Raw genomic sequence first — 27,827 nt, forward strand, 5'->3', positions numbered from 1 at the left:
CTCTTGGTCTCTTCCACTACAGAACTGGCATCAGACTCCTGGTGGCACTAGGACTAAGGCAGGGTCAGAAAGACATGAGGGGAGGAGGACTTGACCCAGGATGGAAGTAGGGGATGAAACATCTCCAAGGGCGCTTCCTGGGTCTGTCATTCTGCAGCTTCTGGAAACCTGGCAGACATCAGGGTCTCCCAGAGGGCCCCCCCCCCCCCCACTCCCGATCTGGGCGGAGGTGGCTCCTCTACACCCAGCAGCCTGCTCCAGTGCTGGTGGCCTTGGCGTCCTCCTCTTCCTTCGTTTCGGTTTGGCGGGAGCTCTGAGACCCGCCCAGCCGCGCTGGGGCCCCCGTTCCCGAGCCCATTGGGGCCATCTCGTAATTAGCGGGCTTTCTCCGCTCGGAACCCCGCAAAGCCTGGGGCTGCCCGGGAGGGCCGGGCTCCGCCGCCGCCGCCACCGGGAGCGGGGCTCAGGCAGGGGGCGGGGAAGCACGCGGGCGAGCGAGCGCCGGGCCCCGCGGGAGCCGTAAGTTTCTCCGGCGCCCGCCTCGGCGAGCCAGTCACGAGCAGCGACGAGCACGGCGCCCGCGCCCGGCCGCCGCTCCAGAGCGAAAGCGAAGCGTAGGCGCAGAACCCGGATGTCGCCGGCGCGCGGCGGCGGCGGCCCCGCCAGCTTCCAAGAGGGCGGCGCCGTGGTGCCAACGGGCGTGAAGCCGCGAGGAGGCGCGCAGGAGGCGCTTCCGCCCGTTCTCCTTCGCGCAGTCCGCGGCGGGGCAAGATGGCGGCGCTGCGGGCTCTGCGCAGCCTCCGGGGCGTCGCGGCCCGGGCGCTGCGGCCCGGGGGCCGGCTGCCGGTTCAGCCCAGCAGGTGAGACTCCGGGCGGCCCTCGACGCGTAGCCCCCGACGCCAGCGGCTCTCGGGCCTGGCGCCTCCGCGGGCCCCGTGAGCCCCTAGGAAAGAATGACCCAGGCCTGTGACCCCCCGCCCAGGCCTGCTGTCCCGGGCTCCAGGATGCAGTGGCGCCCGCTCCGGCCGAGGGAGGAAAGAGGGGTGAAATCAGCTGCCGGGGGACCCTGCCCTTGAACGTTAGTGATAGTGTCACCTTCCCCTTGTGCCCTGCTGCTTCTCCCGAACCTCATCGTGGGTGGCGTGCGGCTGGTGAAAAGGCTGCTTAGACGAGAAGAGGGAAGCACTCCTGATGGGGTTAAAGGAGGAACACAAACCCAGACAACTCCCCCAGCGCCCTCCCCCCGCCCCCGTTGGTCCCCAGGACAGCATTCAGGCCTCACCCGGGCCGGGCACCCTGCACGGGCACCGCACACCTCTTAGTCTTCGGTTGACCTTGAATACACGCCTTGCTTGCATTCATATTCCCCAAGGTGGAAATACGAACGTGATGAGAAGTTGAAGGAGCTGGGATCCCCAGCCTTGCACGCACAGGGGTGATGGGTGCAGTGATTGCAAGATTAAGTTGTTAGTAGGAATGGAACGTCTGGAGTTCCAGCTTGTTCTGCTAAAGCTACACTGTTTGCCAGTGGCTTGGTGTTGGAGAATCCGAGGGCCCTTCCCTGGGCCCACCTGGGAGTGCATGGGAACAGAGGAACCAAGCGCTGTTGAGGCCCTGTGTCTAGGATCTGTCTTTAACTCCCTAGAGGTGCTCGGCAATGGCAGCCAGATGCGGAATGGGCAGAGCAGTTTGGGGGAGCTGTCATGTACCCCACCAAAGAAACAGCCCACTGGAAGCCTCCACCTTGGAATGGTGAGTTCCCAGAGCCGCTGTCCCGACTCACACCCATCCCTGTCCCAAGCTGATTTCTGAGTGCTCTTGAGCTCTGTCAAGGCAAGTTTGCGCCCTCGCCCTTTTTGCTTCTTTCACCAGCGCTTCAACAAACACAGGAACACTGATAATAGGGCAGGTATTTATCAAGTAGAGAAGGAAAGGAAGAGCATCCCAGGAGAAAAAGAGTAGGTCCTAGTCAGCCCTTGGAGATCCCTACCAGATTTATATTTTTAGCTTCAGCTTTTTCCGGAGGTTCAATATATTTCCATCTTCCTTCGGTAGAAAAGGTTTTTCCTACTGGTACTCAAATGACATCTTCCAGACTATGAAGCATTTTGCCCCCATCAGAAGTAGCCCTTCCTTGTGACTTTTTGATTTTGATCAGTGGTACCCACATTCTCCTAATTTCTCAGGAATGAAACATTTTAGTCATCTTTGGCTCTTTTTTCTCTCTTGCCCTCCCTGTCTAAATCCAAGAAGTCACCAAACCATGCAGATTCTTTTATAATGTTACGTATCAGATCATCTTTTCCTTTCTTGTTCAGATCTATTTTGTACTAGACCTTAATTAGTCAGGGGTCTCTTCACTGAGTTCCTGCCCACTGATCTGGTCCCCCTCCAGTTGTGCAGGACAATGTAATCACCTTCATCTTCCCCAAACATCATTTTACCATGGCATTCATTCGCTCAGAAACCTTCAGAAGCACTTCGAGTTACTTTTCAAAAATCTTAACAGTAACAGTAGCCAAGTGTTTACCATGTGTCAGGTGTTTGGTGTGCATTATTTCACTTAGTCCTTGCAACAACTCCATGAAAGCGATACTAGTATTATATCACTTTGAAGAAATCATGGTGCAGGGAGATGAAAAACTTGATCAAGGACTGCTACATGGATTTGCACTCGGGTCTATGTGACTCCAAAGCCCATGGTGCAGAATTTTGGCTGAAAAGTTAAGCTCTGGTTTCAATTCTCTGCTCTCCCATTTACCAGTGAATAAAGTGCCTATTTCATAGCATCACTGTAAGGGTTAAATGGGATCATAACATGAATCAGTTAGTGTAGTGCCTGGGACATGGTAAGTCCTCTGTAAGTGTTGTTATTAATGATACTGATAATTGAACCCCTACCCCCTACTGGCGGCCAACACTCATCTTCTGCCTCTTGGTAGATAGAGAGTTCCACAGATACTTCCTTGTTTCCAAGATTTCACCTTTGTTGATTCCATAGCCCGGGATGTTCTTCTGTCTACCTGTTTGAGTCATTCCCTGTATTTAAGAACCAGCTCATATCCTGCCTTCATGAAGTCTTCACAGTGTTCTTTTCTTCCTTTAAATACTTAACGGCTAAGCCATTTACTTGGTAACTTGTGAATTTGACCTCTCTTACTCGTTCCTCACATGTACTTATTTCCCAAATTAAACTCTATGCTTTTTGAGGGTAAACACTGCCGTTCGGTAGTGGTAAGAATTAGGTATACATTTCCTGATTGGCTGGGCATTCATCAGATAGATTTGGAGGTCAGTGTATCGTAGTGGTTAAGAATGTGGACTGTGAGGGGCGCCTGGGTGGCTCAGTCGTTAAGCGTCTGTCTTCGGCTCAGGTCATGATCCCAGGGTCCTGGGATCGAGCCCCGCATCGGGCTCCCTGCTCGGTGGGAAGCCTGCTTCTCCCTCTCCCACTCCCCCTGCTTGTGTTCCCTCTCTCACTCTCTCTCTCTGTCAAATAAATAAATAAAATCTTTAAAAAAAAAAAAAAAAGAATGTGGACTGTGGAGCTGAACAGGTTGAGATCGGTCCTGACTGCCAGTTGCTAGCTCTCTGAGAAGTCATTTATCCTCTCTGGCTTCAGTTTCACCAATAAAATAAGGATAATAATAGTACCCACTACTCATGTGGTTGTTAGGGAAATTAAATTAATTAAAATCAGTGCTTAGGGTAGTGCTTGGCACATGATAAGGACTATATGAATGATATTAGTAATATCTCTGGGTTTTTAAAAAATATTTATTTATTTGAGAGAGAGCACATGTGCATCTGTGCACAGGTATGTGCCGGGGAAGGGGCAGAGGGAGAGGGGGAGAGAGAATCCTCAAGCAGACTCTGTGCTGACCACAGGCCCAATGCAGGGCTTGATCCCAGGACCCTGAGATCATGACCTGAGCCGAAATCAAGTCAGACGCTTAACCGACTGAGCCACCCAGGTGCCCCCAGTATTACCATCTTTAAAAAGGTATCTGGGAGACATGGAAAGAGTAAGGTTCGTGTGTGGTTCCTCTTGTCAAAAAATTTAGATCTTCCTCCCCTTTTTCCCATGTAATGGTCTTCTTCCTGGTTATGTTGGCGATTAGGGAATTAACAGGGTGTGGAATGGTGACATGGAAGATCTATAGGGAGAGGCTAACTCCTTGCTGTCTCTTGGGGGTTCTCTAGGGAATTACCATTTGGCTCTGAACTCTTTCCCACTTCTCAGATGTGGACCCTCCAAAGGACACAATGGTGACAAACCTGACCCTGAACTTTGGGCCCCAGCACCCAGCAGCTCACGGTGTCCTGCGACTAGTGATGGAATTGAGTGGGGAGATGGTGCAGAAGTGTGACCCCCACATCGGCCTGCTGCACCGAGGCACTGAGAAGCTCATTGAATACAAGACCTATCTGCAGGTGTGGGGGTGAACAGGGGCCTGCTGACGGGACCTGGGGATGCCGTGGCCTGGGACTTTGCCAGTTTGCTGCCCTCCAAAGCCCCAGGGAGGAGGGTGTTGAGGACATGAGGACAGTCTTGGGGAAATGGAGGGATGTTCCAGGGGATGTGTGACTGGAATCCATCTAGATTTGGTTTATCCAGCAGAAATGCTTGGGAGCCAGAGCTACACTCCCAGCTTTTCTCCGGATGACTTTTGGCTGGCCCCTTTACCCTTTCTCTAGTGCCTCAGTTTCCCTGTTCTTATATCCTACTAGGACGTCAAAGCCGATGTCCCTGGGGACAGGGGAAGAGAGGAGAGAGACGTAAGCTTCCTAGGATTAACAGCCGATTCTTGTATCTTCCAGCTGTCTTAAGTTTGTTTTCGAAACACTCAGTGAGTCAGAGTGACCGGGAGGGAGTTTGTGGCTGTGTGCCGTTTTTAGGAGAGCTCTGTGACCCAAGTGGTGAGGGTCAGATTGGAAGGAATTGGAGCTGGGACAGGCATCTGGAGTTTTTTCTTACCGTCATGAAGAAAGGTCTTGCTCACAGAGGGTGACGGGGGTAGGATACAACCAGCTGACTAGGACGTGATCCCCCCAGAGAGTGCAGGCAGGGATGGTGCCTGGTCCTAGAGAGTATGGAGCTAAACCCTGCAGCATTAACCCACGTCACAGTGACATCAGGACAAGAACTGGCTGTCCCAAAGATGGGCCTCCCAGCCCCGCCTCCTTCCTGGAAGCTGAAGCGGGTTCAGCAGACGGCTTGACTGGCTTTCTTGGCATTCTAGGGAAAGAACCATTTCTCCCCGATCAGAAGCCAATCCAGTCCTTCTCAGGGCTCTGTCTTCCTTAAATCCCTCACTCCCACCCAGTTAGTCCTAAGACTGGTTACCTTTCTCCTCCAGTACCTCAGAGAGGCACTCTTGTTTGAGACTGTTGTGGGCCGGAGGAGTGTGACTAGAGGTACGTTGGAGTAGCTTCTACCAGCCCGCAGGAACAGATGGTTAAGTTTTCGGGAATTTTGTGAGCCAGGTGTTAAACAGCCATTATTAAAAGTTAGATTATGGTAGCTCGCAGTTTAATAAATTATATCAAAAGGTAAGAAGTCCTCAAAGCTCATCCCTTTCTTATTTTGCTTTGCGGTGCTCTGAAGTTATGTTGCTGTATCTGCTTGGCAGACAGTGCTGAGCTCCTCTACCCAGCACCGGCTTCCGTTCCGTGGCTTACAGCTGGCCCTGCGAAGTGGTTTCACCGTGGAAGTTGGCCCACACAACACATAGGGTTCCCTCCTAGCCCTTCAGAGATCTGATTTTTAACCGTTTCCCAGCATGTACCACTGGTATTGGCTGCTGCCTTGCTCAGCTCTGGGGACTGGAAGGCTTTCTGCAGCACTAACTCTGATGCCCGTGGAGAGCAGTGCTCTTGGCGGCTGGCTGAGGGCTCCTGGCCCGTTAGCTGTGACCCACACTCTTCCCTTTTCCCAGGCCCTTCCATACTTTGACCGGCTAGACTATGTGTCCATGATGTGCAATGAACAGGCCTACTCACTGGCTGTGGAGAAGTTGCTCAATATCCAGCCTCCACCCCGGGCTCAGTGGATCCGAGGTAAGCCCCATCACCTTCCCGTGGCCCTCCCCGGCTGCTGCCCAGCTTCGGAGCATCGCACCCAAGCTTAGTATGCAGACCCCAGGCTCCGCCCACAACTGCTGTGTCAGCATCGATCCTTGGCTTCTATGTCCTTCTCTTCTTTTTTTTTTAAAGATTTTATTTATTTGACAGAGAGAGACACAGCGAGAGAGGGAACACAAGCAGGGGGAGGGGGAGAGGGAGAAGCAGGCTTCCCGCAGAGCAGGGAGCCCGACGCGGGGCTCGATCCCAGGACCCTGGGATCATGACCTGAGCCGAAGGCAGACGCTTAACGACTGAGCCACCCAGGCGCCCCTATCCTTCTCTTCTTGTCTTCACCTTTCTACAGTGCTGTTTGGAGAAATCACGCGGCTTTTGAACCACATTATGGCTGTGACTACACATGCCCTGGACATTGGGGCCATGACCCCTTTCTTCTGGATGTTTGAAGAGAGGGAGAAGGTAAGAGAAGGAGGATAAGATAGGCAAGGGGGTACAAGAAGTAGAGAAGGTTCTTGAAGGAGAGACGAGATTAAAAGGAGAGAGAACATAGAACATTTAGAGGAAGAAGGTCTAATTTATTTGGGTTATGTTCTTTTTTCTTTTTTAAAGATTTTATTTACTTGTCAGAGGAGAGAGAGTTCACAAGCAGGGGGAGCGGCAGGCAGAGGGAGAGGGAAAGGGAGAAGCAGGCTCCCTGCTGAGCAGGGAGCCCGATGTAGGCTCGATCCCAGGACCCCGGGATCATGACCTGAGCCGAAGGCAGCTGCTTCACCCACTGAGCCCCCAGGCATCCCGACCTTGGGTTCTAGTCCTTTTTTTTTTTTTTTTTTTTTTAATTTTATTTATTTATTTGACAGAGAGAGACACAGCAAGAGAGGGAACACAAGCCAGGGGAGTGGGAGAGGGAGAAGCAGGCTTCCCGCGGGGCAAGGAGCCCGATGTGGGGCTCCATCCCAGGACCCTGGGATCATGACCTGAGCTGAAGGCAGACGCTTAACGACTGAGCCATCCAGGCGTCCCTTTGGATTCTATTCTTAAGGAACTCTGTCGTGAGGGGTTGTTCGGCTATCGGAAAGCAGGGGGCAGGGGAGTGGACCAGCATGTTGCTGGACTTGGGGCCCAGGACTTTGTCACTAATTCCCAGTGTGTCTTATCAAGATGTTTGAATTCTACGAGCGCGTGTCCGGGGCTCGGATGCATGCTGCTTATGTCCGGCCAGGAGGTGTGCACCAGGTGAGCCAGCTCCCCTGCCTTCCCCAAACTTCCAGCCCACGCCTGTATCCTCCATGGCCACTGGAGGGCAGCGCTGGCCGATGGAACCCCTGACCCTGAAGCCATGGGGCAGGGAGGCTGAGCCTGGCTCACTGTCATTCTCCATTTGGCTCCTAGGACCTGCCCCTTGGGCTTCTGGATGATATTTATGAGTTTTCTAAGAACTTCTCTCTTCGGGTTGATGAGTTGGAAGAGGTAAGATAGCAGCCAGTGGGGAAAATCCCTCTTTTCCCCTCAAGAAAGGCTCGTGGGATTTTAGTCCCTCGTAAAGAACCACAGAGGCATCTGAAGGGAGTTATGAAGAGCGTTCACATCCAGTTTTCTTGATCAATAGATGCTGACCAACAATAGGATCTGGCGAAATCGGACAGTTGACATTGGGGTTGTGACAGCCGAAGACGCGCTTAACTATGGGTTTAGGTGAGAGAAACGTGATTTCTGCGCTCGGGTGGGGGGCCTCCAGCCTCACCCCTTGGCTTCAGGAAGGCGTGGTGCCGCCCGTGCCGTGCTCTGAGATCCTGCGCCCAGAGTGTGTGTGCGTTGGGCGGCAGGGAGACCAGGGAAGAGAGTGCGCCGCCTTTCCTGGTTCGTGGAAAGGGACCCTGTTCCCGTCCCACTCCCCAGTGGCGTGATGCTGAGGGGCTCAGGTATCCCGTGGGACCTGCGGAAGACGCAGCCCTATGACGTCTACGACCAGGTGGACTTCGATGTTCCTGTGGGCTCTCGAGGGGACTGCTACGATAGGTAAGGCCCAGATGTCGTGGTTCATTTTCCGGCTGTTTTTCCCTGTCTGGCTTTTCTCTTGGCTGTGTTCTTTATTCCCGTATTTTCCGACAGCTCCTGGAGCTCTTGTGTCTGTTAAACTCGGTTGTTGTTCAGAGCCATTTCTTTCACCCTCACGTCTCTTAGATGGAACTAGTTTGGGCTGCATTCTTAGAGCTGAGAAAGCTGAGGCGTAAAAGTTAGAGATTGGCCTGGGATTATCCTGTTAGTGGTGCTTGAGACTAGAATCCTCCTGATCCGGTGCTCTTTCCACTGGATTCTAAGCTTCACATTCCATTCCTGTTTACTGACCCTGAGTAAGATTGGCTTCTGTTTTCTTTTCGAGCCAATTTGACCCTGCCCCGTTCTATAGTCCAGGAAGTGTCTAAGAGGGTAATTGAAGAGGGGACTACTACAGGCCATGGGCTGAGAAGATGAGGAGAGGACTCGATGCAGGGGCCAGCACCAGAACCAGAAGACTAGAGCTTTTACCGGGGCGGCCAAGGCAGGCAAAGATGCCGCACTGGGAGAAAAGAGGGAGATAACAAGTCAGCCAGCCCTCTGGGCTGGCCAAGGGCATCCCCACATCTGATGCTCTGAACCTGCCTCATCCCCTTCAGGTACCTGTGTCGGGTGGAGGAGATGCGCCAGTCCCTTCGAATCATCGCGCAGTGTCTGAACAAGATGCCTCCCGGGGAGATCAAGGTTGATGATGCCAAAGTGTCTCCCCCTAAGCGAGCAGAGATGAAGGTTGGCTCTGGCGAGAGGGGAGGGGGGGAGGGGCCGGCAGCCAGGGATGAGTGGCTCTTTGAAAGAATTCATTGTGGGAGTCTTAACCTCCCGTAGACTCCTCTTCTGCTCACAGTGTGGGTTTTAGTCTCCCCCAGGGGGCAGGTTATTTCCTGTGCTGCGGGAAGGCCTGGGAGACATTTGGATCTGGCTCACTGCTGCTCCCTTTCTCCTCTTTCCAGACTTCCATGGAGTCATTGATCCATCACTTCAAGTTGTACACGGAGGGCTACCAAGTCCCTCCAGGGGCCACATACACTGCCATTGAGGCTCCTAAGGTGAGGAGAGTCGGGAAAGGAAAAGGCAGCCCAGGGCCTGGGGGGCTGGAGACAGGTGCGCAAATAGAGGCTTGGGCATCAGCGAGAGAGGGGACATGCGGGTGAGTGGAGAGGCTTCACTGGCAGAGAAGAGTGTTCTTCCTGTTCACGGAGGCAGCTCACCTTCTTCCTCGGACAGGGAGAGTTCGGGGTGTACCTCGTGTCCGACGGCAGCAGCCGCCCTTACCGATGCAAGATCAAGGCTCCTGGTTTTGCCCACCTGGTAAGAACCGAGCCCCAGGGACTCTCACTCCACTGGATCAATCAGTCATTAGTCACCTTGGGTGAGATCTTGATGAACTTTCCTTCCTCCTCGTCCCACCCCGCTAATCTTGCCACCACTGTTGCTGTCTCCGTCTCTCCAGGCTGGTTTGGACAAGATGTCGAAGGGACACATGCTGGCGGATGTTGTTGCTATCATAGGTACGAGACGCCGTAGACGAGGGAGTGTGGGGCTCTAACTGGGGCAGAAACCGAACGCTTCCTGTTCAGCAGAGACTGGGCATGGACTCAGCTCCTCAGTCCGCTGGGCACAGTTGTGAGTTCTGGATTTTTGATAACACCGCTTTTTTTCTCCTCCCGCTGATCTCTTAGGTACCCAAGATATTGTGTTTGGAGAAGTGGATCGATGAGCTGGGGAAAGCATTTGATCCCCCTGCCTGTCTGCTTCCTCCTCGGAGCCTGGCCGTCCCTGGATAGGGACTGTGTGTGTGTGTGTGTGTGTGTGTGTGCGTGCGCGTGCACACCCGTGAACACTCAGCCGTCAGGCTTTCTGTGCATGTACTAGAAAAGGAGAAATTATAATAAATTAGCTGCCTTCCGGCTGCTCTGCCCAAACCTCTGATACGTCTTTCTCGGTATCTTACCATCTTTGACTTTGTTGGAAAAGTTAAGAATGTGAATTAACCCTCCAGTTCTCTGTGAAACTCAGTTATCGCCGGTTTTTCCTGTTCATCTCCACCCCCTTCTCTGACTCTTGGCCCGTCCACTTCTCCATTCCCCATTTCCTCTTTTCCCCTTGGTTCCCCCTGCCCAAACTTGGCTGCCTACACAAATTGGTAAACCTCTCCAATCAAGACGGGGGTAAAATTCCACGTGGAAGGGAAAGGGCTGCGGTGGGGTCTCAGGGACCCTGAAGGGACAGTTTATTCCAGATGTATCTGAACACGGGGTGATGGCCGATTTAGCCTTTGTCCAGCACAGGCGTCGCCCGTCCGCGCCCCCATCCCTCAGTGCCTGGGGCTTGGTCACTGAAGGACTGAGGCATGAGAACCCAGATCTGACTCCCTTGGTTGGCCTTCCGGGAGCCGCCCGGGCTCTGGTGCAGGAAGGGGAAGGGGCCAAAGCTGGGGGAAGGCGGGGCAGGAAGGGGGGAACTCTGTGGTCAGGGAGCCGCCGAGCACAGCTGCGCAGTGGCGGCAGAGCGTCCGATCCCCGGCTCATGGCCCTTCAGCCCCTGCCCAAGATGATTCCAGCAGTGGTCTTGCTCTTACTCCTTTTGGTTGAACAAGCAGGTGAGAGGGTCTGGTGAGGGCTCCGGAGCTGGGCCCCAGGGTGGGAATCGAGGGCATTCGTCTGAGGGCCGTGGCAGGGGCAGATCGGGAAAGGACAGGTGAGCGCAGGGTTCGGGTGGGCACTGAGACCTTGAGGCTGGTCCCTTCGGGTCCCCATCAGGGCACAAGAGTCCTAGTTCCCTCCTTTCATGTCTCCTTACTTTTTCAGGATTGATCACGGGGAAGGCTTCAGTTTGGCAGGGGAAGGAATGGTTGTATGACATGAAAAGCTGGGGAGAAGCTCCTTTTCCCGTGATCAGTGTTTCCTGTGTGGTGCCTCTGGGCTAGTCCACTGGGAGCTGATCTCTAGCTGGATAATAATGTTCATAAAGCCCCTCTAGGAAGGCGGGAGCCTGTCCTTCGGCTTGGGAGTGAGGCAAGGATGGTCAAAGTAGACCTGTTTTCTGCCTCTCTGGGTCATCACCTGCCTGGGCCACTCTGCCAACAGCTGCTAGCGGGGGGTGGGGGGGTGGGTTGGGTAGCACGCAATGCCCGGTTCTAGAGGACTGAGCGCCAGCCAAGAAATGGAGGCAGACACGGGACAGTCTCAGCAGCCCAAGGCTCCAGTCACTCAATTTCTGAACTGTCACGTCTTGCTGGCTCTGGGCTGGCTGTGTGTGTGTGTTTTGACGAGGGTTACAGCTGGGGGCCGGGGAGGAGGGGGGTCGTGAAACTTCAGGGAAGTGGGAAATTGAAAGAGACCGGCCGGGGAGTCCAGCAGCCCAGCTGTGAGGTGGAGGGAAGGATCCTGTTGGTGCCGGCTGTCACCAGATGAGGACAGAGCGGGGGCACCGAGGCAGGTTAGGACACGAGCTCTGAAAGCAGAAAGCCTGGATTGTCAGCGCCGGCTGTCACGTAGCCCTCTGGCCCTAAAGGAGTTACTTAGCTTTTCCGAGCCTGCGTTTCATCCTTGGTAAAATGGCGATAATGATGTCGTGCCCCCCCCCAACCCCCCAGCCGGTAGTTTTTCGATTTACGAAATACTGTGCAAAAGAGCGTCATGGCACGTGCCCGTGAGCCCTTCAGATAGCGACCGAGGGCCGATAGAGGCTGGTGCTCAGACCTTATTTGATTTTTTAAATTGCACAAAACTTCCTCTCTCTGTGGCCTAGAGTGAGTGAGTAACAGGGCAGAGTGCCCAGAGACGGAATCCAGCTTGTGGTCATCCCCCCGGAGCCTGGGCAGAGACGCTCGCCCGGCCGTGCGCAGAGCCGTCATGATCTGTAAGGCCTAGGAAAGCAGATACCTGTTCTCCCCTTTTCAAGCCCCCTACAGCGGGCCGGAGAGTGATGAGACTGAGGCTCAGAGATGACCAATAACCGAGTAATTGCCTTCCCTCCCTCCCTCCCTCTGTTCACATCCTTCCTGTCCAGCCCTCCGCCACAGGTCACAGGACTTAGCAGAGACACTCCTGTGGTTTCTTCAGTGAAATTTGTCACTGCATGGCCCTCACCCTACCCCTCTGGGCTGAGGTTTTGGTCTTCGCCCAGTGAACACAAATAAGTCCCTTGAGGGCTGTGAAGAGCTCAGTGGTGCCTAAGGGACTGACAGGGCGAAAACCAGAGGGCTGGGGGCCGCGGGGGGCCCTGAGGGGGCTCCCTCCTGGGCTCTCAGCGCCTGTAAGCTCCATCAGAGCAGGCAGCAGAGCGCCCCCCACTTCCTGGCCCAGCCCTGCCCCAGGGTGAGGCAGAAGGGGGAAAGCTGGGAAAAATCGGCTCCCTCCAGGGAGGAAGAGCAAGTGTCTCTCCTGGGAGGCTCCCCACCAGGCCCTGTCCCACCTGCCGGTCCTGTCCTCTGAGCGCTGGACCTTGCCTGATGCTCCTGACCCCGCGGGCACCCTCTGTCCCCTCAGCCGCACTGGGAGAGCCTCAGCTCTGCTATATTCTGGACGCCATCCTGTTTCTGTATGGTATCGTCCTCACTCTGCTCTACTGCAGACTTAAGGTGAGGCTGGGGGAGGGGCTGGCGGGAGGCCTGGGAGGGCCGGGCTCAGCTTTGAGGAGAGGGAGTAATAGGGGTCTCCCGCAAAGTTGGGGGGGATGGGGCTGGGCCGCTCACTTCGCCTTTACTGATTACCTTTCCCCCGCTCCAGATCCAGGTGCGGAAGGCAGCTACAACCAGCTTCGAGGTATGGCCCCTTCTGCGCCCGGGTGTCAGGGCTGCGGACGCCAAGCTTCCCAGGTCCCCTCCCACTTCCCCCTACCCACCACGCCACCGAGCCAAGTCACAAGTAAAATACTCAGCAGGCGACAAGGGCGGGTGGACAGTGACACTGAGTGCGTGAGAGACGTACGCGGTGTGTGGGCATCTGCAGCCACGCGGGCCAACGGGCATCCACGCCCCGGAGCCCCCAGTGCCCTCTAGCCCAAGCGGCAGCTGGCCCTGGCCACATAGCTCACCGGGTGGGGACGAAGAGGCCGAGGGACCCCGCAGGAGGCGTGGGTGTCTAATGCCTTGTCCCTTTTGCCTCCGCAGAAATCAGATGGCATTTACACGGTGAGTGAACCTGCCTTCCTCCCCACCCCCCAGTCCTGGGAAGGCAGCAGAAGAGGGTGGGGTTTTGTGTGATCTTTGGAAGACATGGGGTCTGTGGGGGTGGGTGGGAGCCCTGCAATGGGCTCAAGCTCCTGACCATCCTCTGACCTCCACCTCCAGGGCCTGAGCACCCGGAACCAGGAGACTTATGAGACCCTGAAGCATGAGAAACCACCCCAGTAACTTTAGAACAGATGCTCTTGGCCACCTCCTTCCCCTCCTGGTTCTCCTCCTAGCCCTCAGGTCGGCGTCTCCTTTGCCTCCCTTTAAAGCCAGCTGGCCACCTCTTTAATGATGCTATGTCCCCCATTACTGCACACCAGTGGTTCTTCCTCCCCACCGAAGACCTCTGCTCAGATGCTAATCATTAATGTTTATATTCTAATCTCTCCGCCTTTCCCCACCCTTCTCCTTCCCGTCTCCCACTCCCACTCAACAATGGAAAGAGAGTACAACCAATAAAGCCGCTGCAACCTGGACTCTCTTCATTTACCATATATTTATTCAGCCTCTACTAGGCGCTAGGCTGGGGACCGAAGATGCTGTTTTGAGTAACCAGCCCCCGACCTCACAGAGCTCACAGTCTGGTAGACGTCGGGGCGAGGTTGCTTGCTCGAGGGGTGAAAGCTGACCGTGGCTGAGGCAGGGATGAGACCCTCGGCCCCAGGTCCGCTGGCATGGAGCTGGAACAGGGAGGGAGGTGTCAGGAGTCTGGGCACGTTCAGAAACATCGGAACCTAAGAAATGACGTCTGCACCCAGCTTGGCTTTCCATGTCCGGCAACTGAACCAGGGTTGGGTTGTGGAGTAGCCTGGCTGTGCAGCCCCAAACAGTCACCAACCCGGATCAGAGTGAGCTTCAGGGAGCAGCATGGGGACAGCTCCCAACACGCACGCATCTGGGCATTAGCACAGCTGAGAAGCCAAACATGCAGAGCGGATGGCCCGATGAAGCCTCGTGTGACGCCCCTGATGGAAGGGTTTATGGGAACAGTGAGTTTTCAGTGGGTTCTGGGGCAAGAGGGACCTTAGAGGGCCAGGTAAGGGTTGGAGGTGGGTAAGGCAAAGGGGAGCGATGGGGTCTAGATGGGAGGTCAGCTCCTCCGAGTGCCGGGGTGGGTGACTAAGGAATCACTGTGGTCAGGTCCATGCTGGTTCCGTTGCCGCTCCGCCAGGAGGCAGCATTTCCTGCATCCCATCAGATGCCGCAGGTCCTACCTCCGACCCAGCAGCCCCGGCAGAATGGGTCTCGGGTCCCCGGGCCGACCCCTGGCACCACCCGTCCTGGGTAAGACTCAGCACTGCACAGCGACTTACACCGTCCACTATGGTTCCCGGCTCTCTTGCACCCTTGGATCTGCTCACTGACCCCGGGAGGAAGATCCAGCTCTTTGAAGTTAATTAACCTGTCCAAGGGCATCTTGCAAGTGACAGGCTGAGCTCTCTTTGTCCCCACACATCTTGCCACGTGAGAGAAAAACAGAAACTAGGGAAGAAACTTGCCATGAGTGGTGAGGGCCTTGAAGGCCAGACTGAGGACTGATGGATACATGGAAGGAATTGGAGTCATGTCTGGTGTCTGGGAAGCAGCGATTTCAGATGAGCTATGAGAAATGAGCCAGGGAGGTAACTGCTTTAAGTGTGAAGTGGGAACAAACTTTTATTGGAAGATGCCTCCTCTTCCTTGAGCTCCACTTTGGTATTGTGAGTCTCCCACATTGGCCCAGCCTGATTTCCACTCCATTTTGATTTAATCCAGGAGACCTGTCTGGCCCCTAGCTGGCCTCATGTCTATGAGTTCCAGATCTGACCACCCGGCCAGTTCTGTGACTAGCACCCAGATAATAGGGGGAGAGCTTTGGAATGGGTGTTCCCCAGACAGGGGGTCTAGGTGAGAGATTTTAAATGGAAGGAGGGTTTGAGCACTTTTGGGGAAGAAGAGTGAATCTATCTTTTCTGTAGGATGGGGGGAAGCATGGTGTTCCCCTGGCTCAGAAGGGAAGCCAGGGTCCTGGCTGACACCTCTGGGTTCATTTATGGGAAGCCTTCTCCTCTTCATAGAAGGATCAAGAGGAAGTTCTGGGGGAGGGGATGCCCTCCTTTCCTGTGACCTCCGGTAGTCTAGGGCCTCAGTTTGTGACGCTCCCCTGCTGTTCACCATCCCTTGTGCAGTGCAGAGCCTAAGCCTCTGCTGCAGAGCAGATCCCAGGCTGGGGGAAGATGCGTCAGGCATGGAGAAGAATCACAGACACCACTTCCCCATTGTTTCCACCATCTGTCTCTTCATCCCTCCCTCCACTCCTCACACCAAACCCCTCTCCTAGCAGGAGCAGGCCTCTCGGTCCTCCCCTCACCAATACCCCTACTTCTCCCAGTCCCCCAAAGCACCAGGCTCACACCTGACTCCTTCAGTATTTATTGTAGAAAACAAGGAGCATGTTGGGAGAGGGCTCCAGACCTGGCCAGTGGGGGTTCTAGGGGCCAGCAGGGGAGGGAAGACAATGGTCTGGACGCCTCATTGGGTGGCAGGCTGTGTTCTGAGGTCCATGAAATTGCTCAAGAAGTTGATCAGGTCGGTTCCGGCCTTCTTGACCAGGGGTGTTAGCTGCTCCTGCGTCTTCTCAAAGTAAGCCCTGTGTATTCAAAGGATTAGAGGCCAGTGTGAGAGACCGTAGGCGCTGGCAGGGGCCTCGTGGCTCGTGGGAGGTGAGACCCAGCTCCCCAAACTCTAGGGCCTGGTCCATCCTGGCATGGCAATGCTCCCAGGAGAGGAGGCAAGCCCTCCACTGAGTAGAGGAACAGATTCTGGAGAGAGAAATTCAAAGCCTAGTTCCTGCTGGCCCTATCTGTCCAAGAGGTCCCTGGGATCTACAAGGTGGCAAAGGAATTATTCTCTCCAACTTAAACCTCACCCTCTCTAACTCTCACCCTTGAGCTCCATCTTCTGTGCAACCTCCCATCTTCTCTTCTTTCTCTCTATAGCTCCCTGGTTCCTGAACCCCTTTCTTTACTTCTTCTCTTCTCTTTTCTTTTTTTTTAAAAGATTTTATTTTTAAGCAATCTCTATACCCAATGTGGGGCCTGAACTCACAACGTGGAGATCAAGAGTTGCATGTTCCATTAACTGAGCCAGCCGGGAGCACCCCCTAAGCCCCTTTCACTGAGACTTACTTGGCCTGGGCCTGAAGCTCTGGGCCCTTGGCCTTCTCCACCAGGTCCTTGCCGTAGTCGGTCATGGTCTGGAAGTACTGAGCGACCAGGCTCTGCAGATTCGGCTCCTCTGCCTGTCTCCGAACAAAAGCCCCTGCGCGCGCGTGCGCACACATACACACACACACATACACACACACACACCTCGTCAGCTGGGTCCCCAACAATGAGTCCTGGCCTCCTGCCATACCTCTGTCAGTAGCCAGCCCCCTCTCTCAGCCCCCTCCCCAAACAGCTACCCAGCTCCAGGTCTCTGGATGAGCCTTCTGAGCTTTAGAGAGGGAGTGATCTTCCTTTGGAGCGCTCTGGCATAGGAGCCCAGACAGACGGGTAGCTAGGACCCCTAAGGGCACCTTCTCCTTCCTGGGACCCCCCTCCATATCACACTCACCTTCAAGGCTACAGACGGCGAGGAGAAGCACAGCCAAGGCAAGCACCTTCATGGTGGTAACAGTGGGGATGGTGGCCTGGAAACAGTTGGGGGTGCGGGAGGAATGAGCTTCAGCCCCCCCCCCCCCCCCAGAGACCCCTACCTAGGTGCCCACTCCACCCTGGTTCCCTAGCTTCCCACCATTAAAACCTGGTCCGCTCTGGATCCTGGCCACACTGCTCGCTCCCTTACCCTACCTGGTTGACTTCTCTGCCCTTGCTGTCTGTGTCTGGCCTGGCTGGGGAGACGGGAGCTATATATATTTCTGCTTCCCCACCCCCCTGTCAGGTGATAAGGACTGTGGAAGAGCGCCATTGGGGCAGGGGCCACGTTGGAGTAAACAAGTGGGAGAAATGGGGGAGGAGAGGACACGCGTGTGGGGGATCATGGTGATAAGGTGGGAGGCAGGGGGTGCAGGTCTTAGCGGAGGCCAAGGGGGTATACTTCAGGCTTATTCAACTCTCATTCTTTTGGGGTCTGGGGCGAGCAGTCTTTGGATTTGAATGCTGCAGGAAGCAGGATTCCTAGTTTTCTTCCAGAAAGCCCTGACATATAAGCCCTCAGCCCTTGGTAACTTTGTCCCACTGTGGCTAGATTTTGTCTCCCCAGCCCTATCCCCTTCACTGCAGCTTGGTAGAGAGGTACTGGGGAACAGAAGAAAGGGGAAAGGACTTGAAATCAGGGGCAGGGGAATGAGGATTAGGAGGATAAGGGTTAGGGCCAGAGGGCAGGTGTGATTGAATCTGTCCTGTTTTCAGTTAATGTGTAATGAGATGAGGGAGAAAACATGAGAGCCAAGAATGACCCTCCTGAGTGCTGATAAATGAGTACACCCTACCCTCAATAAAACAAATTCAGAAAGTAGCCCCTGCCTTCCCCTTTCCAAATGGTGGGCTCTGGCAAGAAAGGAGGTGAATGAGAGTCTTCTACCAAGGATAAAGGTTGAAGTTCCCTGGTCACTGGATTACCTTATCATTCTAAGGTGATGGTCACCCAGTATGAGTCAGCAGGGGCCAGAGCATCCCTCTGACCAAGGCCCCAGCCCCTGTGCCAGCCCTAATTGTGAGGGAGGACAAAGGTACATTCCCCAAGCCCAAGGCATTTGGGTGAAATCAGCTAAATAGATATCAGAAGCATTTGTATCTTTTACCCTTTTGCCCTCAAAAGTGTACATAGAACATTCTTGAGAGATGGAGATGGAGGTGTGAGGGAAGTGACCAGGGCCTTAAAAAATCTTACTCCATCTACAATTATTCCTCTGTAGAGTGCTTAGTACTTGAAGCGTGCTCCATTGACTGTCCCTGGCTCTGGAGTGGAGTGCATTGGGGGGCCAGAGCCCGTATTCCTTGATTTTATTTGCCAACTCTACCTGGGCAATGAGGGAAGGGTTAGCCGACAGGGGGCAGTTGCTTCAGGGAATCATCCTGCTAGAACTAAGGCTGCGACCCCTGCTCCTCTATCCCAAACTCTCACCCAGTCCCATTCCACCAAGAGAACCACAAGGTGAACTTTGAGAGGTGCAGACCTCCATGTCTCCATAGGGAGAGCGGTACTTGCGAGTGGTACTCATCTGGAGGTGTGTACTGTGCTCTGCGGCGTACTATGGGGGGCTGTGAGGAGTCCCTAAGGGGCTCGAAGTAGGGGGCACCTGGGAGCCATATGAACCAGGGTTCGAATGCAGTATTCACGATCATTCCCTCTGCCACCCTTCACAAAACGGAAGCCTCCAGGCTGCGCGGCGAAAGGAGTTGGCCCAAGCTCCAAGATGCTCCCTCTGGTGTCTAGTACATTCACGGCGTTTTCCCGACCTTGTTGAGGCCGCGCGATCTAAGCCCATCTACTTGAGTAAGTCTGAGGAGCTGCCAATCAAGTCCCGCCCGCCTCTGCAGTGCCTGGGTTGGAGCTCTCTTGGACCTGACTCTGCCTCTCCTTTGCTTCCTCCTCTCCCATTGGCCCCTGGGAGACGGAGGCAGCTTTTTTTTTTTTTTTTAATCGATTGGGCGGGGCCCAATCAAGGGAGGGTCGGGTCTTTGATGTCTTTTTTGCCCGATTCCAAGATGGCGCTCATGACCACGCTGATAATGCAGCGTGAAGCCGCAGTACTGCCATCACTCAAGATGGCTGCCCCCATCAAGATGACCGGGGTGTGCCGGGGGAAAAGGGGCAGCATGATAATCTGAGACGGTAAGGGCTATTGCTTCATTGCAAGCCTCGCCTTGGGGCCTAGGAATGAAGAGCAGAAAGACTGGGATGCTGGGTGAGGTCTGTGATGAGAGCTAGGATTAGAGAATGGGGGAGGGGACGGGGTGACAGGTGGGGTGAAGAATCAAAGATGGGACGGGAGTGTGCCTGGGGTTCAGTCTCCCCACCGGTACCCTCTCCCCACTCTTCCTGTTCCAGGTCTAGCATCGGACCATGTGGAAGTTTCTGGGACGGGGGAGTCGGATGATGGGGGGTGGGACCCGTGGTGGGGAGAGGGAGCAATAGCGTCCTTTCTCAGGCTAACCCGGCCCCTCCCCTGTTCTCTGGACTGAAATGGGGAACACACTGGGCCTGGCACCGATGGGGGCTTTGCCCCGCCGGAGTCCCCGTCGAGAGGAACCTCTGCCCAACCCTGGGAGCTTCGATGAGCTGCACCGGCTATGCAAAGGTGAGAAGTTGGCATTTGGGTGTCTCACGTTGAAGGGGCAGAGGAGGGGAGGGTCTTGAATGCTGGGTGTCCTGTGATGGGAGCAGGAAAGGGGAGATCCCAGCTGGGGCAGCCAGCCTCAGGGAGGATCAGGTGCCCGAATGGAGTGGAACATTTCGCGGTAGGACTTGAAAGGAGGTCAGTGCCTCCAGAGTGCTTTCAGTGGGATTGCAAGGGGAGACTACTTCTTGGGGTAGGGGGTTCCTTGTCTGTGCTTATATTCCTCCCCTTCCCCTCCCCTCCACCCCCTTCAGATGTGTTCCCAGCACAGATGGAGGGAGTGAAGCTCGTTGTCAACAAGGTTCTGAGCAGCCATTTCCAGGTGCTCCCACTTCTCTGGCCCTCCTTACGGTTCCTGCCTTCCTATCCCTGGATCCTCTCCTCCTTGCCTTTGTACTCAAGCCTTAACCAGGCTATGTGGGACAAATGAGGGAGGATGTGGGGCTCTCTTTACTTCCCTTGCCTGGGGGACTTGTTGCTTTTAGTTTTGGTGACCCTCTGTGTATGCTGGGATATTTGGGATTCTTATTAGGCCTTCTAGATGGGGAGAAGAGGAGGGGTGGAACGGGGATTGAAATGGGCAGGAATGCTTTCCTCCATGACTTCTCTTTCCTCAGGTGGCTCACACGGTGCATATGAGTGCCCTGGGCTTGCCAGGCTATCACCTCCATGCAGCCTATGCAGGGGACTGGCAACTTAGCCCCACCGAGGTGAGGACTCCTCACACCTGGGTCATCTCCCTCAAAGTCCAGCCGGGACTCGGGTCGAGAGGAGGAGGAAATGAGTGCGTTATGGGGAAGAATGTACAGGGCACCTGCTTCTCTGTTTCCTCTGAATGGGAGGGAGTGGGGGAACTGTTTGTGATGAGCCGGAGTTTGTCTCTGCGGCTCCACTAGGGGGCGCTGGGTACTGTTAAGAAATCCTGGCTGGTTGGATGGAAGCTGAGTGGTGCCCCCCCAGCTCAGTCTTACTGTGTGCGCTCTTCAACAGGTGTTCCCCACTGTGGTAGGGGATATGGACAGCAGTGGCAGCCTCAACGCCCAGGTCCTGCTCCTCTTGGCAGAGCGGCTCCGAGCCAAGGCTGTCTTCCAGGTGACCCATGGTTCCTGCCTCCATCCTGAAGCATTTCCTCTTTCCCCATGAGTGTCCTGCTCAGTCAGGGGGGGCTCCAGGGAGAGGAGCAGGGCAGGAGTGATCGTCCGGGCGGGGGTGGGGTGGGGGGCTCCAGGGAGAGGAGCAGGGCAGGAGTGATCGTCCGGGCGGGGGGGGGGGGGCTCCAGGGAGAGGAGCAGGGCAGGAGTGATCGTCCGGGCGGGGGGGGGGGGGCTCCAGGGAGAGGAGCAGGGCAGGAGTGATCGTCCGGGCGGGGGTGGGGGGTGGGGTGCTCCAGGGAGAGGAGCAGGGCAGGAGTGATCGTCCGGGCGGGGGTGGGGGTGGGCTCCAGGGAGAAGAGCAGGGCAGGAGTGACCGTCCGGGCGGGGGTGGGGGTGGGGGTGCTCCAGGGAGAGGAGCAGGGCAGGAGTGATCGTCCGGGCGGGGGCGGGGGCGGGGGCGGGGGTGGGGGGGGACTCCAGGGAGAGGAGCAGGGCAGGAGTGATCGTCCGGGCGGGGGCGGGGGTGGAGGGGGTCTCCAGGGAGAGGAGCAGGGCAGGAGTGATCGTCCGGGCGGGGGTGGGGGCTCCAGGGAGAGGAGCAGGGCAGGAGTGATCGTCCGGGCGGGGGCGGGGGCGGGGGCGGGGGCGGGGGTGGGGGGGACTCCAGGGAGAGGAGCAGGGCAGGAGTGATCGTCCGGGCGGGGGGGGGGGGGGCTCCAGGGAGAGGAGCAGGGCAGGAGTGATCGTCCGGGCGGGGGTCGGGGGGGGCTTTACTCCTTGTTCTCCCTACCCAGACGCAGCAGGCCAAGTTCCTGACGTGGCAGTTTGATGGCGAGTACCGAGGAGATGACTGTACAGCCACTCTGACCCTGGGGAATCCCGACCTGATTGGGGAATCGGGTGAGGAACTGGGGCGGGGTGCTTTGCCTCTTGGCTGCCCACTTGCTGATGTTGCCTCTGCCTTCTCATCGCCTGTACAGTTGAGGGATTAGAAACTTCTTGGGCAGGCTGCGGTGGGGGAGCAGGCCTGGATGCCGTCCCTGGGACCGACTCCATGTCTCCCCGCTACCCCGCAGTGATCATGGTGGCGCACTTCCTGCAGAGCCTCACCCATCGGCTGGTGCTGGGAGGAGAGCTAGTTTATCACCGCAGGCCAGGCGAAGAGGGCGCTATCCTGACACTGGCTGGGAAGTACTCGGGTACGGGGTGAGGAGGAATCGGGGCGGGGGGGGGGGCGATTCTGAACTCGGTGAGGGGTGCTGGCCTGCGTCCTGCTACAGTAACGCTCCTTGTCTCCCGCATTTTGGTTTTTACAGCGGTACACTGGGTAGCTACACTGAATGTGGGATCAGGCGGGGCCCATGCAAGTTATTACCACAGGGCCAACGAACAGGTGAGACAACCGATGCCGCCCCCGGCCCGGCCGGTCAGTGGGGAACTTGTGCCCCTGCGCACCTCCCCAGGCCCCGCTGCCCTGCGGCTCTGCCCAGCCCCCCCCCACGGCACAGATGTTTCACGCCCGCCTCCGTCTCCCTGAGCGCCCCCTCCCCGTCAGGACTCCTCTGGTCCTCACTGACGCAGGTCCTTCTCCCATCCTTGCCCATGGTGCTCAGGTCCAGGTTGGAGTGGAATTTGAGGCCAACACAAGGCTACAAGACACAACCTTCTCCTTTGGTTACCACCTGACTCTGCCCCAGGCCAACATGGTATTTAGAGGTAAGGGTTGTGACGATGGCGTCCGGAGGTGCTGAGGGACTGGGCGCACAGAGGGAGGAGGGAAGCGTCCTTCTGACCTTGCTTCGGGCCCCTGTCTCCGAGCCTGTGAAATAAGCTCGTGTGTACCCTGCTCCCCAACAGGCTTGGTGGACAGTAACTGGTGTGTGGGTGCTGTGCTGGAGAAGAAGATGCCCCCCTTGCCTGTCACCCTAGCGCTTGGAGCCTTCCTCAGTCACTGGCGCAACAGATTCCACTGTGGCTTCGGCATCACTGTGGGCTGAGGGGGTCCCAGAGCCAGCCCCCACAGACGCTGGAACCTCCAAGTCAGGTGCCCTAGGGCCAGAGACTAGGCCCCCTCTCCAGAGCCCACCTTGCCGAGTGACCTGTGGGTCCCAGGAGCAGAGTGGGGGACAGGACCGTGCCCTCCTCAGAACTGGAGCTGCCACAGGGGCAGCTGCTGAGGCGGTGGTGTGAGGCCCCCACCTCTGCCACTGGCCCCAGGCTCCTCTTCCCATGCTCTTGTGGCTCTGGACTAAGGGAGAAGGATTAAGGGGTGTGTCTGGCCAACTTTTCTCCCCTCACTGACCCCCTTCTTCGTTCCCCTATCGATTAAAGCTCCTAGGTTCTTCCTCCTCAGAGCAGAACAGTCTGCATGGGATTAGCTCCCTACCCTGTTTTCCATCCCAGAGTCTCCCAGGGCTGGGAAGAGGACGGCTGAAGGGCTAAATCTTTGACCTCAGAAAGTGCCCCCCGCCCCCATTCCCAGAAGGAGCTTCTTTACCTCTTAGCCCTGAGGCTTCCTCCTTCCCCATCTTCCATGCTTCCAGAGAACAACTCTGTCCCCGTGATCATCCCCCACCAACCCCGAGACTGCATGAAGAGGCAGTTATTGCTTTAGTCTTTCATTGCAACCACTGGGCTCCCTTTCTACTGGTTCCAACCTCTGGCCCCAGCATTTTCCCCTTTCCAGTCCAACGTGTGAAGTTGGCTGGGCTGGGGAAGGAGGCAAGCTGGGGCCTCAGCTGCAGATCTCCTGGAGCAGTGGCATCATGGCGGACAGTCCCTGGATGTGCTGGATTTGGTACCCATATGCGTTGTTAATGCTCCGGAGCTCAGCCAACAGGCCCAGCAGCTTCGCATACAGAAACCTTTGGAGGAAGTAGTGGGGTCACCAGGGAAAGAGGAAAGTTAGGTAGCTGAGAGTCTTGTCTTGAGGTCTTGCTCCCCTGAACTTTCCCTCAGTGAAGCTAGGTCTGAACACTAGAGAAACTCATGCTCTAGTATGAAATATTTATCAAAAATTCCAAAGGTTCCCGAGGTCTTCTCTCACCATGCTGTTTTTCTTGAACCCAGAGGTCTGAGGGCCAAGTGTGAAGAAAGCCCCAAACTTGGTCAGAACTTCACCTGTGTGGAATCTGTGGATCTGGCCTTCTAGAGGAGGTTCTAGAAGGTGGGTGTGTTCTATGGTCTAAAGCATCCATCTTCTGGCCAGACTGGCTCATTGAGGAACAAACGAGAACAAGCAGAGTGTACCTCAGAGCCTGGATAGATCATGGACTGTTGAGCCAGGGACTGGCTTTGGCCATGAAACTGAATGACCATAATAACTTCAAGGGGGATGAAAAATTAAAGGAATGGGCCAATGGAGAGGAAGGGAAGGGTGAAGGAAAGAGAGCAAATGAGAATCTTGGAAGGCTGCTTTAGCCTGCAGAGTTGGATGGGTAAGGTGATGGATGCCATCAATCTCAGGAATGCTATTATACAGAGCCTGCGAGCTACTACTTTGCATCTCTACTGAATAAAAAAAAAAAAATCTGGAAAAAATCAGATGAAACAGCAGTAGGAGCGATTTGGATGTCAGAACCATATGAGGTGCGAGGGAAGGACTAGAGCCCCCAAGGGACCTGGTTTCCCAGAGGAAAGGACAGTAAAAGCATTCCTCCTGAGCTCAGCGTTTCCCTTGCCTTCCTGCCCCGGCACAGCCTCCAAGCCCCCAGGCTCCCCCGTACCGATCCCGATGCCTTGGCGGCTGGCCTTTGATGTAGCTCTGCAGGGTCAGTGCCATCATCTCTTGCAGACGATCGATCTCCTCCTTCTGGGTAACCCCAGGCCTGTCTGTAAGACAGGGGAGGGGGGCGGGAAGGACAGGTGGGGAGCAGGCGTGGGCCTATAGCACAGCTGGACCCAGGCTGGGTTTGAAGCCAAAGCCCTGGCACAGAGGGATTCACAGGGCTGGGAGTTTGGGCAGAGGTGGAGGAGCAAAAGCTTCTGGGCTTTGGGGGATGCTCACCGGGAGAGAAGAGGGCCATGGCAGCCATGAGCACATACTCGGGCTCCTGGAGCTGGAATCGCCTCAATGTGGCATGGAAGCGAAAGAGCAACTCTAAAAACTCTTCCTGGAACCCCACTGTGGGAGATGCCAGCCTCAGGATCCTTCTGGTCACCCCGCCACAGACCGCTCGGCAAGGGCCGTGTACCCGCGGGCCTCACCGTGGACGCCGTCCTCCAGCGTGTAGCGGAGTGGCCCACAGAGGAAGTTTCGTGTTTGGAGGCAGAAAGTGGTATTGAGTGCGATATGGCAGATTTCAACCGCTGCTCCCTTGAGAAGGGAGATCTGGTCCTCCATGGGCAGGGACCTGTACGGAGCAGACAAGAGCGTTTTAGGCTCTGCCCTGAACTTCAGAGAGGGAGAGGAGCTCCCAGTTCTGCTTGAGATACTTAAAACCGGAAGAGGGAATTCAAGACCTGGTGCTTGGAAAGGCTGCAAGATGGGTTTAGAGGGTCAGTGACTGTTTTTGGGGGGTGTGTTTGTGTGTGGTTATAATTTATTGGAGGGTTTTCCTCCTGAAAGGTAAGGGGAGGTCACGTACCGGAAGAGGGGCAGATCCTTGGTGAACTTGATGACTTGCTGTACCATGAAAGTGTTGACCTCTGCGAAGTGCTCGAGCAGAGGCAGTGGGGGGACTGGGATGGGCAGGCGCTGGTGGTGCATGAACAGATGAGCCGGTGGCTGCAGAGATCAGAGCCCGAGTGAGTGGCCCTGGCCCCAGGGGTCTCTCCAGCCCTCTCCTGGAAGAGTTCCGGGCCGAGGAGCCTGTCGATGGTGGGGTTCTGGGGAAGTCTCGTCCTCCGTATTGGGGCATGGCACACCCGCCCCCTCCCTCGGGTCAGCCTCCTCAGGCACCCCGTTGGTGCCCTTTCAGACCAAAGTCCATATAAAGTCTCACCCTGAACTGCACGAACTGGTCAAACATGGTGCCCACGTGGCGGGCGTGGGCCCCCAGGAGTGTCTGGACTAACTCTTGCTGCCCCTTGCTCAGCTGCACAGGTGCCCACTGTGCCCGCCGCTGGGCCTGCTTCGCCCGCCGCTGGGCCAGGGCTTCTGCCGACAGGATCACTGTGCCCAGGGAAGATGAAGGCCAGCGCCATTGAGACCCGCGGGGAGCGCCTCTCTCTGCCAGCCCCCTGTCTGGGAGCCTTTGGGTACCGTGAGCGATGAAGGATGTGGGGAGGGAGCAACATTCCTGCGGCCTCCTTGGGTGCGGCTGAAGTCCTAGAGGCCCCAGGGGGTAGGGGATCCCTGTCCACCCTCCCCAGCCCGGGAGGCCCCACCGCGGAAAACAAGGCACCAACTGGGGGGAAGGAGGGGTGGAGAGTAAAGCGGTCGCAGTGAAGGGAGATGTCTGGTTTCTGGGCAACCACTGAAGAGGGAGGGCTCTTGGTTCCTAAAGCATCACCTTCTGTTTACATAGCCCTATAACGTCAAGGGTTCTGAGGTTAAATCTCGCTGGATGAAACAACCCTATGGGTAGAGGGTAGTCAAGGCAGATGTTATTATCCAGATTTTTCAGATACATAAGCAGGCTGGCATTCTAGTGGCAGGCCCAGGGTCACAAAACACTAAAGTGATGCAAGCCAAGATTTTTTGACTTCTACAGTTTCCACTGCTGCATATTGAAAAGTAGTGTGCTATCACAGGAAAGCAAGGGCTTGGGAGTCAGAAGAGTCTGAACATGGACGTAGTAACTTTGATTCTGAGTGAGCTCTGGCACATTGACTTCCGTGAGCTCCAGTGACATGGTCTGTTGGGAGCATAGCCTAATTATGTGGCACAGAATAACGGCGTGCAATGATTCGTTCAACAGTTATCAAGTACCTACTAAGTGACATGCACCTTATGTGAGAGACAGAAATTCAAGCCATGTGGTTATCTAGGGGAGGAGCAATCTGGTGGAGGGACTGGCAAGTGCAGAAGTCCCCAGGAAGGTGTGCTGGGTGTGCTTGAGGGTGTCACTGAAGTCAGTGTGGGGCTGTGAGTGACGGAGCAAGGCAGGAAGAGTAGGAGAGGAAATCTGGGGGGCTCTATGGGGGAGCTAGACCACGAGATCTCGGACTGTAAGAGAGGTGGGGAGCCATTGGGGTTTTGAGCAGAATAGAAACATCATCTGACTTGTTTCCAAAAGCTTACTCCTCTTGTGTGGAGAATATGCTTTGGGAACGAGGGTAAAGCAGAGAGACCTAGTCAGTGGGTTCTTGTGTTGGTAGGGGGCCAACTCACTTTCCTTCTTCATGCCAGCATCTAGGCACTTCTGCAACCTGCAGGCTGGGCAGTGGCGCCTCTGGGCCTTGTTGACCTTACAGCTTCCAGCAAAGGGGCAGGTGAGACCAGTGTTTTTGCTGACTGTTCGTCTGTGAGAGATGGAGACGTCCGGGAGGGTGGTCGTGGATGGCAGTGAACAGGTGGCTATGTGAGGGGCTGAGATGACATGATCTACAAGGATGTGTGGGGACGTGGGCTAACCTGAGCTGTGCCCAAGGGTCCCTAAGGGTGGGTAGGGTACAACACATCTCGAGCATGGGGGCACAAGATCACTGGCTTGGTGCTTTGCAGGTAGTGAGTACAGAAGAAGTGCTCTTGACTAAGGGGTTGTGACCACAGGGCAGACACAGCCTTCCCCCTATTATTCTATTTACGCACCTATTTATGAGATGTTGAGGTTGGCAAGATGTAGCATGCTAGCCACAGGGCAGTTAGGCTCCGAGAGGCAGGAGTAACACAGCTGGACAAGCTCGGGCATGTGCCACAGCTCAAAGACTGCCTGGTGGGCGGTTTGGGAGGTTGTTTCTCCTGGGGAGGAGGCTCTTACCTGAAGAAGCCCTTGCAGCCCTCACAAGTCAGGGCGTGGAAGTGATAACCGGTGGCTCGGTCCCCACATACCATACAGCTCCTCGGCTCATCCTCCCCACTGGCCATGGCTTCAGATGTTGCAATGGCCGTTGTAGGCCCCTGGATGTGGGAAGGGTTAGTGGTTAGCTGGAGGCCACCCTTGATGCTCTTCTCCCGCTTCTTTAGAACCTCTTCCCAAACCTGCCCTGG

The 27,827-nt window shown here is 55.8% G+C and overlaps 5 protein-coding genes across 11 annotated transcripts; 3 read left to right on the top strand and 2 right to left on the bottom strand.

The window, feature by feature from the left end:
- Positions 1-681: 681 nt before the first annotated feature.
- On the top strand, positions 682-10,068 carry NDUFS2 (NADH:ubiquinone oxidoreductase core subunit S2). Of its 2 annotated transcripts, XM_045876764.3 has the most exons (15): positions 682-860; positions 1,646-1,752; positions 4,244-4,434; positions 4,732-4,779; positions 5,940-6,060; positions 6,431-6,543; positions 7,243-7,317; positions 7,474-7,551; positions 7,691-7,776; positions 7,981-8,100; positions 8,739-8,868; positions 9,090-9,185; positions 9,364-9,447; positions 9,590-9,647; positions 9,819-10,068. In XM_045876764.3, exons 1-15 carry the CDS (start codon positions 772-774, stop codon positions 9,854-9,856), a joined length of 1,434 nt encoding a protein of 477 aa, XP_045732720.1. In that variant the 5' UTR covers positions 682-771; the 3' UTR covers positions 9,857-10,068. The 2 variants fall into 2 exon arrangements, with proteins under 2 accessions (XP_045732720.1, XP_045732721.1); XM_045876765.3 differs by lacking the exon at positions 4,732-4,779 and having other exon boundaries at positions 701-860.
- A 151-nt stretch (positions 10,069-10,219) lies between these two features.
- On the top strand, positions 10,220-13,793 carry FCER1G (Fc epsilon receptor Ig). The gene is made up of 5 exons (XM_045876766.3): positions 10,220-10,738; positions 12,630-12,721; positions 12,870-12,905; positions 13,253-13,273; positions 13,433-13,793. The coding sequence occupies exons 1-5, from the start codon at positions 10,399-10,401 to the stop codon at positions 13,493-13,495; spliced, it is 552 nt and encodes a 183-aa protein (XP_045732722.1). The 5' UTR covers positions 10,220-10,398; the 3' UTR covers positions 13,496-13,793.
- Positions 13,794-15,711: 1,918 nt separating this feature from the next.
- On the bottom strand, positions 15,712-17,188 carry APOA2 (apolipoprotein A2). 3 transcript variants are annotated; one of them, XM_045876084.1, is made up of 4 exons: positions 17,149-17,188; positions 16,913-16,988; positions 16,483-16,615; positions 15,712-15,944 (listed from the first exon to the last, which is right to left on the bottom strand). In XM_045876084.1, exons 2-4 carry the CDS (start codon positions 16,962-16,964, stop codon positions 15,827-15,829), a joined length of 303 nt encoding a protein of 100 aa, XP_045732040.1. In that variant the 5' UTR covers positions 16,965-16,988; positions 17,149-17,188; the 3' UTR covers positions 15,712-15,826. The 3 variants fall into 3 exon arrangements, with proteins under 3 accessions (XP_045732040.1, XP_045732039.1, XP_045732041.1); XM_045876083.1 differs by having other exon boundaries at positions 17,093-17,161; XM_045876085.3 differs by having other exon boundaries at positions 17,102-17,157.
- Positions 17,189-18,987: 1,799 nt separating this feature from the next.
- On the top strand, positions 18,988-24,284 carry TOMM40L (translocase of outer mitochondrial membrane 40 like). Of its 4 annotated transcripts, none has more exons than XM_045876767.3 (10): positions 18,988-19,135; positions 19,452-19,601; positions 19,895-19,962; positions 20,258-20,350; positions 20,631-20,732; positions 21,529-21,634; positions 21,811-21,933; positions 22,051-22,127; positions 22,348-22,450; positions 22,592-24,284. In XM_045876767.3, exons 2-10 carry the CDS (start codon positions 19,487-19,489, stop codon positions 22,729-22,731), a joined length of 927 nt encoding a protein of 308 aa, XP_045732723.1. In that variant the 5' UTR covers positions 18,988-19,135; positions 19,452-19,486; the 3' UTR covers positions 22,732-24,284. The 4 variants fall into 4 exon arrangements, with proteins under 4 accessions (XP_045732723.1, XP_064449876.1, XP_045732724.1 ...); XM_045876768.3 differs by having other exon boundaries at positions 19,004-19,135; positions 19,352-19,601; XM_064593806.1 differs by lacking the exon at positions 19,895-19,962.
- NR1I3 (nuclear receptor subfamily 1 group I member 3) lies at positions 23,469-27,704 on the bottom strand. The gene is made up of 8 exons (XM_045876769.1): positions 27,598-27,704; positions 27,009-27,139; positions 25,678-25,847; positions 25,321-25,460; positions 24,928-25,086; positions 24,741-24,874; positions 24,460-24,580; positions 23,469-23,598 (listed from the first exon to the last, which is right to left on the bottom strand). The coding sequence occupies exons 1-8, from the start codon at positions 27,702-27,704 to the stop codon at positions 23,469-23,471; spliced, it is 1,092 nt and encodes a 363-aa protein (XP_045732725.1).
- Between the last annotated feature and the right edge of the window lie 123 nt (positions 27,705-27,827).

The sequence above is a fragment of the Mirounga angustirostris genome, unplaced genomic scaffold (assembly GCF_029215605.1).
Source record: "Mirounga angustirostris isolate CCGP_5_RB_7025 unplaced genomic scaffold, mMirAng1.0.hap1 SCAF_6, whole genome shotgun sequence".
NCBI classification, from domain to species: domain Eukaryota; kingdom Metazoa; phylum Chordata; class Mammalia; order Carnivora; family Phocidae; genus Mirounga; species Mirounga angustirostris.

Excerpts from the sequence above, each read along its gene's own strand:
- NDUFS2 (XM_045876764.3), top strand. The coding sequence starts at position 772 with ATGGCGGCGCTGCGGGCTCTGCGCAGCCTCCGGGGCGTCGCGGCCCGG. Across the intron at positions 6,544-7,242 it reads TGTTTGAAGAGAGGGAGAAG|ATGTTTGAATTCTACGAGCG; the intron begins GTAAGAGAAGGA and ends TGTCTTATCAAG. Across the intron at positions 8,869-9,089 it reads CTAAGCGAGCAGAGATGAAG|ACTTCCATGGAGTCATTGAT; the intron begins GTTGGCTCTGGC and ends TCCTCTTTCCAG.
- TOMM40L (XM_045876767.3), top strand. The coding sequence starts at position 19,487 with ATGGGGAACACACTGGGCCTGGCACCGATGGGGGCTTTGCCCCGCCGG. Across the intron at positions 19,963-20,257 it reads TTCTGAGCAGCCATTTCCAG|GTGGCTCACACGGTGCATAT; the intron begins GTGCTCCCACTT and ends CTCTTTCCTCAG. Across the intron at positions 21,635-21,810 it reads CGACCTGATTGGGGAATCGG|TGATCATGGTGGCGCACTTC; the intron begins GTGAGGAACTGG and ends GCTACCCCGCAG.
- FCER1G (XM_045876766.3), top strand. The coding sequence starts at position 10,399 with ATGGCCGATTTAGCCTTTGTCCAGCACAGGCGTCGCCCGTCCGCGCCC. Across the intron at positions 12,906-13,252 it reads CAGCTACAACCAGCTTCGAG|AAATCAGATGGCATTTACAC; the intron begins GTATGGCCCCTT and ends TTGCCTCCGCAG. Across the intron at positions 13,274-13,432 it reads AATCAGATGGCATTTACACG|GGCCTGAGCACCCGGAACCA; the intron begins GTGAGTGAACCT and ends CTCCACCTCCAG.
- APOA2 (XM_045876083.1), bottom strand. Across the intron at positions 16,616-16,912 it reads CGCCGTCTGTAGCCTTGAAG|GGGCTTTTGTTCGGAGACAG; the intron begins GTGAGTGTGATA and ends ACGCGCGCGCAG. Across the intron at positions 15,945-16,482 it reads GAGCTTCAGGCCCAGGCCAA|GGCTTACTTTGAGAAGACGC; the intron begins GTAAGTCTCAGT and ends TTGAATACACAG.
- NR1I3 (XM_045876769.1), bottom strand. The coding sequence starts at position 27,704 with ATGGCCAGTGGGGAGGATGAGCCGAGGAGCTGTATGGTATGTGGGGAC. Across the intron at positions 25,461-25,677 it reads ACCAGTTCGTGCAGTTCAGG|CCACCGGCTCATCTGTTCAT; the intron begins GTGAGACTTTAT and ends TGATCTCTGCAG. Across the intron at positions 25,087-25,320 it reads AAGGATCTGCCCCTCTTCCG|GTCCCTGCCCATGGAGGACC; the intron begins GTACGTGACCTC and ends TGCTCCGTACAG.